A 13,062-nucleotide genomic window follows, 5' to 3' on the forward strand; every position below is an offset into this window, starting at 1 on the left:
ATTTCATCAATTCCAAGGGAATTACAATGGGATAAGAAGAAATAAAAAAAAGCAAAGAAGTACGATGAAGTGTCATTTTTACAAACAGACTTATTGATGGATTTAAATCTGTTGATTAAATTTGTTAGTAAATCCATCTATAATATTTAATTTATGGCATCATGAGCGACCCTCCTCTCTCCCTCTCCCATTTCTTCTTCTTTCTCTATTTTTCTCTACAACAAACACCACAAACCCCCTTAATTTTATCACAAATCAACCTCTCACTGCAAATCCAACCACCCCAACACTCAGTTTGTTAGCATCCATGTTCCGATTCAAATTTTATTGAGGATTCCCCACATCAAGTAAGCAAAACTACCCATTTTTTTTATTTGAACTCAATTTTAAAATGTTTATTTTTACTGTGTAATTTTGTAGTATATGTATTTTGTTTTGATGTTTACTTGTTTTATAGCTTTTTCCTTTAAAGATTTGTTGTATGAAAGTATAATTTGTATATATTAACGTAGATTTTATAAAATTATATTTGTTTATAAATTGATGAAATTTAATCTAAATTGATGACTTAGGTGTTTTGTGATGAAATAAATAATGATTTATTTAATAAGTTCATTTTATATTTTTTCAATTTTATTATTGAGTTGATTTTTTGGTAAATATATAGAAATTTGAATTTATATAGATAAATGATAATTAATTAGTTGTACTATTAAAATAATTTGAATAAGTTTGAGTTAAACTAATGTTTTGTTATTTATTTAGTTTACGTAATTAGTTAATACATGATGTCATCAATATTCTATATAGGTTTGACATAAGTAATGGATGTCATCAATATTCTATATAGGTTTAACATAAGTAATAGATGATCATTCATGAATATATCAAGATTCACCCGAAGGGTTATGTAGGATGGATTATTGTAATGGAGTTCAAGATTTTATTAATTACGCATTACATAATCCGAGAAATATTAATGAAGATGGTATTAGATGTCCATGTAAGAGGTGTAAAAATAATTTTTTTTTTGATCTAGATGTTATAACGAAGCATCTTCTACAAAAGAATCTGGGTTATGTTTGTCAATATCCAATAGTAGATGAAGAATCTAATGAAGACGCGGCCAGGTTTTTTGATCTTTTATCTAATTTGTAGGTTTAATAATTTTAGGTAGTCTCCCATACAAGGGAGGTGCTGCCAATTTTTTTTTAAAAAAATAGAAATGATTTATGGTACCTTAACACTTTAATTTGTATAGATGCCTAGGGAAAAGACATTAACATGTTTTACAAACAAGATCGCTGTGAGTTTTTCTAGCAATGATTCTGACAACCATGAATCGTTAAGTGCCCACCAAGAATAGGCAACTAAGACACACGTATCCACTCACGAAGCGGACTCGTCGAGTGTGATATTGCAATGTTGAGGAGGGGTCTCTTCACAACAGGATCCATTTACCTGAAAGTACCAAGCTTCGGAGTTCGAGGTAATTTTAGACCGATGAGTTAAAGATCGAACGACTCATCTTGCTACTAATTATGAACGACTTAATGCTGAGACGACAACTCCACTGATTGCTATTGGAGAAAAGGTTACAGATGCGTGATACATGTGCTTCCTTTTATTCACTCCACGGTCCAGGCGAAGACCCGTCTCCTCCTTTTTTTCAAGTACCTCTATTATAGATTAATTGTATTTGAACTTATAAATATTTAAATTTGTAATAAATATTTGAATTTATATTAACTTATTTGTTTTAATTATTTTATGTTTCTATTTATTTGATTTTTTTTAAAATTAAATTATTACTAACGGGTCCAGATAGTTAAAAAGAAATTACTGCAAATGTCACTGCTACTGTTTACTCATCGATAAAATAACAGGTAGTCTGTTTGATGGTTACATGTCAAATTCATTGACGAAGGAAAAAGAAATCTTTGATGGAATGGCGTATGATTTTTTCTGTCGATGATAAGTTATATTCAATAATAGAAGTACCAACAGAATAAAACGGGTAAAATTATTATTTTTTTGCGCGCTCTGTTTGTCAGTAAATCCATATATAAAATTATTGTTGATGGACCACAAATCACCAATAAGAGTTTTTTAAACGAATTATTTTTGTTTGTGATCATGTCAGCAAGTTTCTTGTCGATGAACTGTGAGTATAAATACTAATAAAAACATCAATAAATAAATATAAAAATTCAGGTAGTGTACAATATAGTATAAGAAAGAACTTGATGTAACTTCTTAACTAGCATACGAAATTGTAATATATTTTAGATAGGAAAAAAATATTATATGATAAATCTTTAGCTGTTTATCTTTTAGTGACCACCAATAAAAATATTGGTTTTAGGAACGGATTGAATGCAAATGATGAAGGAATTGAAAAATAAATAAAATTGCAGCTTTAATTATCTACTAAATTATGCACGGGCTGTTTTGTTTCTGCTCAAATTTTAAATTCTCAAATTGAGGAACATAGAGGAACCGCAGCTGGTTTTGCACAATAGCATATAACAGTAGGCTGGTTTGAGCTGGTGGTTTTATTTGTGTTTACAAGGGGCGTTTTCTAAGCACCACCACGGCCACCCCCACAACTTGCTTTTAGATTACAAAGTTTGGGGGGGACTGGCTGGCGGGGCGGGGGATTTTGGGTTTTCAATTGTTGGGGGGGGGGGGGGGGGGGGGGGGGGGGGTGGGGTCCTGGCAAGTGGCATGTGACTATTTACACGTGGCAAGAACTCACCATAGTCAAGTCATCCAAAGAATGTCTTCCACGTCCTAAACTGTTAGCTGGCAAGGTGTTTATGGAGACGGCTAGGGGACTAGGCCAAATGTGGGTCCCGCTTCAGGATTTCGGGTCTGGGCCAGCTTTGTGGGTTCCATCCCTCAGAGGGTCCCACGGTTTGGAGCTTAGGAAGGAGAGAGGGTGCCCATTGTGGCCCTCTCGTCCGTCTTGTTGCAACTATAAATCGACCACTGGGCTGTCTCTCTTGCAAGCATACATTACCTCTCTCTCTACAAAACTTTGGGAACTGTTTGCTTTCTTCTCTGTTTTACATTATCTCTCTTGTTTGTTCTCTGTATTTCTTCTTGAAGCTTAAAGAGTTATAAAACAGAGCACTCTGTTTTAATTCCCCCTTCTCTTATTCACTCAGTTTTGTTGTACCTTCGAATATCAGTATCTTCTCGTAAGGTATATAATTCAAGGACCTTATGTAGGTGTAGTTTCTCTAATGGGTTTTTCTAGATTCTTGATTTGATAATCTTGATTGTCTTCAAATTCTTGTTTGCAATAACTTGGAAGGAAATGTGATTCTGGGTTTTTTTTTTTTTGTAGAGGAAAGATGACAAACCAAAATGTGGTAGTGGCTGATACAAACTCTGGAATCAACTTGGCAATCACAGTGCATGTAACAAATTCCTCTATCTTCACCACGGCCGCGCAGAAGCCTCCGGCGGCTCCTGGTGGTTACATCTCTATTTCCAGAAAGAAACTTTTAAAGAATCTTGAAATCAGTGGAGGAGCGAGATTTAATGCTTGGGTTAATTCCATGAGAACCTCATCTCCTACTCATGTCAAGTCAACACCTTCTGCTAATGACGACCAAAGCTCATGGATTGTGAGTACACACACAAAAAACCCAAAAGCAAAAATAGAAAAACCAATCTTTAACTAATATAAAGCTCAGGGAAGGACTTTTAGACATGATCAAATGATGACTCCTGATTTTTAATGTGGTGATTGCAGCTTCACCACCCATCAGCACTGGAGATGTTTGAGCAGATAATTGATGCCTCCAAAGGAAAGCAAATAGTTATGTTCTTGGACTATGATGGCACACTTTCTCCTATCGTTGATGACCCAGATAGAGCTTTCATGTCCAAGCAGGTTGGTATCTAGTTCTTCTCTGTACAGCTCCTCTTCCCTTTTTCTTTTTTCTTTTTATATTGTAACTGAAGTTTGTGTTGGGGAAAAATTAGATGAGAGCAACAGTGAGAAAGCTTGCGAGATTTTTTCCTACTGCAATAGTGAGTGGGAGATGCAGAGACAAGGTACATTTTAAGCCTGTTTTTTTTTTCCTCTTTCGAATTCAATAATGTTAGGCCAGTAAGTACAGATTACTTTGGCTCTTCTCCTTTTTTTTTGCTCGTGCTAAACTTTGTTACCTCTATCCATATTTTATAGGTGTATAACTTTGTACGGTTAGCAGAACTGTACTATGCTGGAAGCCATGGCATGGACATCAAAGGACCAGCCAAAGGCAGCAAATACAAGAAAGTGAGTGAGCTTTACCTCTGTATTTTCAAGTACCATCATGTAAAGATAGCTTGATTAATTTTCTCTATCTTCTCCTTTCACAAAATGATAGAAATTGGTTTGTCTTTTATGTTGTATTCTTCAGGGCAGTGAAGGTGTTGTTTTTCAAGCTGGCAGTGAGTTTCTTCCAATGATAGATGAGGTAATGTAATTACTTGGGTAAGATGTACAAGTTATTACTATAAAGAAAATAAATAAAGATTGGAGGATATTTACATTTTTATTTTTTTTTGGTAATGGGTTTTCAGGTTTACAAAGAACTGGTAGAGAAAACTAAAACAACTCCAGGGGCCAAGGTGGAAAATAACAAATTCTGTCTCTCTGTGCACTATCGCTGCGTTGATGAGAAGGTAGGAATCGAGCATCAAGAAAATACCAATATGCTGTTACTGTTATATTAAAACTAATTTTTACTAACTGTGATGCATGAAAAATACAGAAATGGAGTGGACTGGCTCAAGTAGTTAAGTCAGTGTTGAAGGAGTACCCAAAGCTTCGACTTACTCAAGGAAGAAAGGTGTGGCATGACATCTAATAAATAAAAAATCTTGTATTTTATTTATTAGTTTTATAATGTATTTGGTGAGTATATAATTAAAGAGATGCCTCACTTTCCATACCACCTTCTTCTGCACAGGTTTTAGAAATCCGCCCTACCATTAAATGGGACAAAGGAAAGGCTCTTGAATTTTTGTTAGAGTCTCTTGGTAAGGTCTTGTTTTCCCTTTTCTTTCCTGTGCTTGATCAATAATAATCACCCACTCCAAAAATTGTAAAGCTTCTATCTGAAGAACCCAAAAGACCCACTAGAAATCACGGTGTTCAAAAAGAAGTGATCACCCCCACTAGATTTGTATATACATATATACACTTAAAATTGTAAGAGCCAGACAAATTATACTGTTGAATAATTTATTACGTAATCTCTAATAATCATTAATCTCTCTTACAGGATTCGCCAATTGTACTGATGTTTTTCCTGTTTACATTGGAGATGATAGAACAGACGAGGATGCATTTAAGGTATCCAATGCTTAAAATAAAGACAAAGTCCTCTTTCTTTATCAAACTTACATTAAATCTAGGTCTTTTTAGGTTAATGATGTTTTTTTTTTTTAACTGTTGTTAGGTGCTGAGAGAGAGAGGACAAGGCTTTGGTATCTTGGTCTCTAAATTCCCCAAGGACACTAGTGCATCTTATTCCCTACAAGAACCCACCCAGGCAAGTAGTATCCAATACATGCATAATTGCTGTAATTTATCTATTTCACTTTCTGTATGCTTGTCTCTTTTGAGTAATACATTGCTAGCTAGTCATATAGCTAATGAGTTTTGGATATTCCCACAGGTCATGGATTTTTTGCAACGTTTGGTGCAGTGGAAACGGCTAGCCTTTCAAGGGCAGTCAAGGGTTTAAGATGGAGTAGGAAAATCGAAACAGTATATGTATATATATATATATATACCCACCCCTTCAAGAAATGTAATTAAGGGTGGGATCGATGTTAGACTACGTAATTTCTTGTTCGGGTTAAAAAAATATGAACAAGAAAATAGGAAGGGAAAAAACATGACTCTTTTCTTGACATGAGAGGCCTTGTAGTAACTAGCCAGCTGGGTACAAGGGGAGATTAAGATCTGTAACTTGCAAGTAATTAATCTAAATGCATAGATATTTTGATCTCTCTTTCTACATGACTCGAGCAGATACATCATAAAAATTGAAGATTTATTTTTAAATTGAGTGTGTATATGTGAAACTGCAATCTCCATAACCAAACCTAATAATTAATCAATATTAACTGTAACTCCTCACATGGTCTGCTTAAACAATAATTTTCTTTTTGTTTTTTTAAGATTCATAAGAAACTTCTTTGGGCAAAGGATATTTGTAAGAATGATCCCTCTGATGATCGAAATTCACCGATCATATTTTACATTATTGGTGAATACTCCATTATTATGTGAGCACGAGTCCATTCCCAGGCATCCAAACGTCATGTCTAAGGAAATGTATGTGGGAACCAAACTCATGTCAACCCGCAGCTCGAAATTACTTTCAAGTTACGGTCTTCAATATTAGCTTCTTCAGTTTTCATGATGAAATATCCTAAATGGCTAATTGGTCAAGAACTATATATCATGAACTTAACTTTCAGTCAATAGAAACTGAATCCCTAACCTTTTTCTAATCTGATTTAGATCCATAGCCTTTCTATCATCTGCAATATCATCCGATAAGTTTAATTAAGTTTTTATTTTTTGTGTTTAATCCACATGTCGCGTTATATAAAGGGTGTATGTCCAGTCAAACTTCAGTACAGATTGGATGGTAAAATGGACGGAGGGATGGCATTGATAAAAGAAAGAAAGAAAATGAATAGTTAAGGATCTAAATCAGATTAAAAAAAGAAAGAAAGTTTTGGACTAAATTCATGTTAACCAAAAATTCAAGGTAGTATTTGACCAGATTTGATTTTCTTTGTTTCACAACCTTGTGATTTATGATATTCTAGGAGAAGGATGTAACAACATATTTTTTGTGTTTACGCTTGATGAATAATTTATGAGTGCGTGTGGCATTGCATTTGAAAAAAAAAATGTTTGGATTTGGTTAGCACTAATTAATAAATATGCGTGGCCTCACATGCATTATTGTTACCATTTTTATTTTCTAGGTCCAACCAATGCAGCTTGGCATGCTTTGACTCAAACCCATGCGCATGTGTTTTGGGACCTCAAATCCTAAACTAGCTAGGCCCCAAGAGATGTTGATATGAACAAATAACTTAAATCATCTCCCATTAATGCCTTTCTTAGTTTATATGTAGAAAACTGCAAAGTTTTGCAATCAATTCTTTTTGGAAACTTAAATGGTTAGAAAGAAGATTTGTACAAGTGATGGGATTGATAATTGAAGTATATCACGGAAAGAACGCGAGGCTCTTACAATTAATCTACATCTTTCTGCTATGCGCTTGAAATGTTTAGTTCAAAAGGAACTTTCTGAAAGAAAGAACCTCCCACATCTTACATCATAGTTACCTTGAAATTTTGGCACATTTTGCTTAATAATGTACAAGTCTTAACAAACAATATGCTTGTAAGAGAAGGTCTTTGAGCCCAAGGTTGCCAGCTTTGTGACTATTCCTTTCCTCATAACTTCCAAGGGGGGCCCTGGTGCTACAGGGTTGAAGGAGAGAGGTACCTTCGGGGAAACTGCTTTTCAAATCCTAAAATGGATCGTTTAGAAGAACCTCATAGGCCACTTATCTTTTCTTGAAAAGGTAGGAAGAGTTCAAGGCCGCGTTTCCTTTGATTTGCTGCTTTCTCCACATGCCCTCAATAATCCCTCATCAAGGACTACAAGACTGTTTGTACATACTGTCTACAAGTTTGGAAGAAATGGGGTTATACAAAAGAAAAAGGTAGGGCTAATAAATCTCCAGTTACAAAGAAAGAGAACCTTGTATGGCAAATTTTCTGACCGAAGAAAATGAAAAGGCTTTATCTTCCCAAGAGTATATATAGGTTGGCCATGTAAAAACACAAACATGCATTATTGGCTTTATATGATAGACCACCTTAACCATATTTAGTACAGATCAATGACTATTTATTAACATTCTTTAGCATCAACACCAATAAAGTTCACATGGATCTGTATTTTAGCGCAAAAGGAGGGACAACTCACTCATTACAGACTCAGAATTTACTAGAAAATGCAATGTAAGAAAAGCAAAAGGGATGTAGATGGAACTTATCATAGCTAGCTCACTGACAAATCCTTAATTTGGAGATAAGATTATCGTTTCCATCATTTATCGTTTCCATCATGATTGGTTCATTTGGAGATGTGGTAATGTTGAGGCCCCATTATATAGATTAAACTTTCCTCTTTTACTTTAAATTATCTTCATGCTGAGTCAAAAGGAGAGACCCATGAGACGGATGATCCAAAAGAATTGTGGACGTTCAATCCTATTTTCAGTTTTGTTTTTGTTTTTCCTTCTTTACACCATGCTACAGCAGCTCTTGGGTCTCCTTGATCTTTTTATCTGAATGAAGACATGATGCTTACCTTGAAGCCAGGATGTACGAATCATGATGTAACCACTACATAGATAGACATACTAATAATAATTAATGCTAAGTACTATGATCGAAGCTAGCTACAATCTCTCATGCACGTTCTGGTAAACAGTACTGATACTATATATCAAGGTGGATTTTATATCCACCCCCCTATGTGATCATGGATCAATAATTGTTACCACATAGGGAATTATTGACTCTAGTGGCTAGGTTAGCTTCCATTCTTTTCTACTTCCACAGATTCCAAGAGACTGCCTAACCTCCCCCAAAACTGCATCCATGGAATTGATATCCACAAGAATCAAAGAAGGCCTTTTCTGTTCTACATGTCCATGACTCCATACATGACGAGTCTTCTCTCTTAGTGGACACAAACTGAACAAGGATTGTAAGGCTGTGTGATTTAAAATGGCTCTAGCTGTATTCAAATACTCAGAATCCTTTCCTCGTAAACAAATTTATGTGAGCAAAAGCATTCAGGAGCCATTTATTAGAAATATATAGTACTATTATGTAAAGGACTATATGGTAATCAATCTAGATATTTGCTTGCTTAGGTGATACCTGGCTCCATTTTGGCGTACCAAAGATGGACATATACAACCTTTCTCGGACAAGGAAGAAGAAAGATCTGGAAAGGATTTTAATATATGCTTCGGAGATACACTTTTATGAGTAGAAAAATGAGTAGGCGCCATAATACGACAGAAGTCGTGCGAATTTATTAATTCAGATCTTTTATTTTTTCGTCTGTCGAAACAATTCAATAATTTAAAGTCCCAATTAATATGAATTGACTAGATATTATTTGCACATGATCAAAAAGCCGTTGAACTTGGCATGTTGAATAGAAACGCCCTCGAATAATAAGCCTAATACATAAGCTCAAGTAATATTAATCATTTAGAACATAGGTGATAGGATTGAAGTGTCATTGCTTACGAACATTAGATACCCCCATTGGGTACTCAGATTTGTAGGAGTCCCCACCTTAGAGATGAATGGAACCTCCTGTTTTTTTTATTTTTTTCTGGCATTCAAAGTAAGGAGGCGGAAAAGGATAAACGTTTTGGTTAGGTTCTTGAAAGGGAAGCCCACCACTAGGACAAGGGAATCTATGGTTGAATGAGGAGTTGGAATCCACTCAAGGAGGTATGTTTGATGTGAAGTAAAAAAAAACACACACACGAATTTTTGTATAGGGACAGCAACATGGCTCCAAGCTTTGACAAGCTCGGTTTCTTTTGGACGTGGAAAGATGGAGTCCACTAGGTTCCACATTCATCATTGGTGCCTTAACTGAAATAAACTAGAGTCTTTTAAGCTTCAATTATTGGTAGGGAAGGAAGCACAAGCGCGGCTGTCACCACTGCAACAACTCTGACTGGTAAACTCACCATCTCCTCTCCTCATTTCATTCAGTACATTGTCGTCGGAAAGGGATGCCCATTTCGGATCTCATTAGTTTGTATGCCTTACAGAGGTAAAAACAATTTTCTATCAAAAAAAATAATTAAGATATTAGAAAAAAAAAATTGATATTATTATTAAACTTTAAAATATAATTATTCTGAAAAAATAATTCATTAAGATAAATTTTTTATTAACATATCTCTTGTTTATCTTAGTAAACACAATATTTTTAACTGAAATCATTGTTTCTGTTAAAATATATATTTTATGATTGTTAAATCAAGTTAAAAAAATCAAAATAGTATGTTTATATTTTATGTATGATTGAAAGCTAAAAAAATCATAAATATAATAAAATTATGTTCAAAATCTATTTTAATTTTTTGTAATAAAAAACGGTTTGAATCGAACTTTCATGAACAATTTATTATTAGTATTATTATTTTCATATTAGATACATAATAATTGAAAACAAATGTTAAAAATTATATAAAAATTTATAATATTATTTAATAACAATGTCAAAAATGAAAAGTAAGTGAATCGGTATGCTAATTCTTTTTATTTCCAAAAAAAAACCTTTACTAACTAAATTTTAATGAAACAATGTTAGATAATCCGAAAAAACAAGAATTCAATTTGACAATACCAAGATTTAGTATCTACCTACTTGGAAAAACCAAAAAAATATTCAAGAAACTTTTGATCAACCCTAGAATTCAAGGGTTATATTCAGTTATGCCCTAGCAACTTTTCCTTTATTTTTTTTTATCCACACAATTCAGTAAGAACAAGATTTTTTTTTCTTTTTTATTTTTTATTTTAAGCTGAAATCAAGAAAGATAGAAGATCAAGATTAAGAACACAGATTGTCTTTGATTTGTTTAGAAAAATCAAGAAATTAAGCAAGATAATTTTTTTAAAAAAAGAAACAAGGCCTTAGTCAAACTAGGAAGAAACAAAATTAAGAAATGATAAAAACTGAAGATTGAAGGAATATAACATGATAATAGCACAAGTTTTGATATCAATTAATATAAATATCGCCTAAAATATACTAAAATCAACTTTGAATAGTTTGAAACTTTACGCAACAAGAACCTGCCTTGAAAAATTAAAGTTATATGCAATGATTATTGTAATTATATATCTTATGCCTACAAAAAAAAAACACGAATAAATAATATAAAATCATAATAAATTTCATTAATCAAAAATTTTATATGAAAATCATTTAACCATAAAAATATCAACCAAGAAGGAGGCAATGTCCGCTCTCCTGCAATTACAAGTCAAAAACCTACCATCATGTTTCCTCAAGCAGTTGTTAACCCCCTGCTGATTTCTTTTCCCTAAATATGAACCTCCCGTCCTTTTTCCAATGCTCGTCACTTTATCTCAATCAAACTATCAACTACAAGTTATTTACATAGGAGAACATAGATGAAACCATTCTTGCAAGGATATGGCTTATTTAGCTTTATTATGGATCTAGTTTATGTCTACCTTCACACATGATTGTTGAAAACAATCCTCTTCCTAGGACCAACCCTTGAGTGTTTAACTTTGGTTTAACTAACAAAATCAAATATTGATGAGTACTTCCATTGCCTGCCTTGATAATACATTAGTTTCTCCTTCCAGTACCAAGATCATGGGCCAGCATATGGTGATTCAAGAATTGACGTAGAATGATGACTCATTGCCATCTTATCAGTAGTGTGATAAGTTTTATAATGATATGTAAGAATTATGAGGAGACTAAATAAGATAAAAAGGATGGCTCATATATAGAGCAATAAAAAATATTTTTTTAGATAGCAAAGATAAGAGATCCAACATGGTGCTGCGCATACAAACCCAAAAGCTGTTCATTTATGCACCAGGCCCCTCCTCCAAAGCTCGGGGCATTACTAAATGACCCCTTTGTTATATTACAATTCTCTCAAAAGATTTAATCTGTATATTTTGAGAGGACTGTGTGATGAGTTCAAGCTGGACATCAACACCTTATACACTTGACATAGTTACTTTCAGTGAGGTGCTCAATTAATTTATCAATAAGCCATTAGTTTATTCATAAAGATTGCTTTAGTTTGCTCCAGGCCGGGGTGATTGACAATGAATTTTAAAAAACCAAAAGACATAAGTTTTAAAAGCTAGTTTCCATGATATGAATGTATGATTAAGGTGTGGAACCTCAGGGATCAACCCTAGGATTAGCCTCCCACCCACGGTTTTAGCGAGCAAGTTGGTATGATATATAACAACATATATTTACATTGACTATACGATCTAGATAATGATCCACTAGTTGAACTAATAACCTAATAGATTCAATACAAATATTATTTAGTTCAGTTTTATAAACTTTGTGTTTATAAATTATCTAATTTAATATTGAGTTTATAGGTGATGACACTAGTTATTGGCTGTATGTGCCAAAACCCAATGGTCACATGGATGCACATGTGTCCCAGATGCCCCTGTTATAGGGAACATATGAACAGAGCCTATCTGCGCATGGTTCATAGCCATAGGCCGACGTCCCCCTCCAGCAGGTACCTGTCTGACATTTATGAAAAGTATTGATGCATGAGAAAGGGGATGGATGATTGGGTGTATTTTGGGAACTGTCTGGTTTGGCGTAGTCTATGCATGAAACTAAATTTATGAATTTTAAAATGCATAATAATAGATAATGGATGCGGGGAAATGAAGCAACAATTATTGTCGATTGAAGCTAGGAGACCCTAAACCAACATTGGACATCGAGTAGTGAATTAAAGCAGATGGTTTGTTCGCGCATGTGAAAACTAAGATGTCACTTTTTTGTTTTCTCAGTGAGTAAAATACTTAGATTCATTCATTCTCAACTTCATCGAAATTTAGCTGTGTTTCATATTATAATAATAGTGAAAGTTTAAAATATTTTTTATTTAAAAATATATTAAAATAATTTGTTTTAAAAAAATAAATTATTTTTAATATCAGTACATCAAAACGATCTGAAAACATTAAAAAAAATCAATTTAAGTTTAAAAAATTTATAATTTAAAGAAACGCGGTTTATACCGTGTTTCCAAACACACATTCAATAAAATTTCATTTATACCTACAAGAGGAATTAAAATAATCGTTGTCGTTTTGCAAATATTATATAGTATCCGGCAAAAGTTTTCTCTTGATTTCCACAAAACCAATAAAAATTTATAAATGTA

At 33.6% G+C, this 13,062-nt stretch overlaps 1 protein-coding gene across 1 annotated transcript; it reads left to right on the top strand.

Annotated features, from left to right (window-relative positions):
• Window positions 1-3,002: 3,002 nt before the first annotated feature.
• LOC133694052 (probable trehalose-phosphate phosphatase J) lies at window positions 3,003-6,016 on the top strand. Its single transcript, XM_062115470.1, has 12 exons — window positions 3,003-3,208; window positions 3,353-3,635; window positions 3,764-3,904; window positions 3,997-4,068; window positions 4,202-4,294; window positions 4,419-4,475; window positions 4,582-4,683; window positions 4,773-4,850; window positions 4,971-5,040; window positions 5,286-5,356; window positions 5,463-5,555; window positions 5,682-6,016. Exons 2-12 carry the CDS (start codon window positions 3,360-3,362, stop codon window positions 5,748-5,750), a joined length of 1,122 nt encoding a protein of 373 aa, XP_061971454.1. The 5' UTR covers window positions 3,003-3,208; window positions 3,353-3,359; the 3' UTR covers window positions 5,751-6,016.
• Window positions 6,017-13,062: the final 7,046 nt, after the last annotated feature.

This window comes from Populus nigra, chromosome 5, assembly GCF_951802175.1.
Source record: "Populus nigra chromosome 5, ddPopNigr1.1, whole genome shotgun sequence".
Taxonomy (NCBI): Eukaryota; Viridiplantae; Streptophyta; class Magnoliopsida; order Malpighiales; family Salicaceae; genus Populus; species Populus nigra.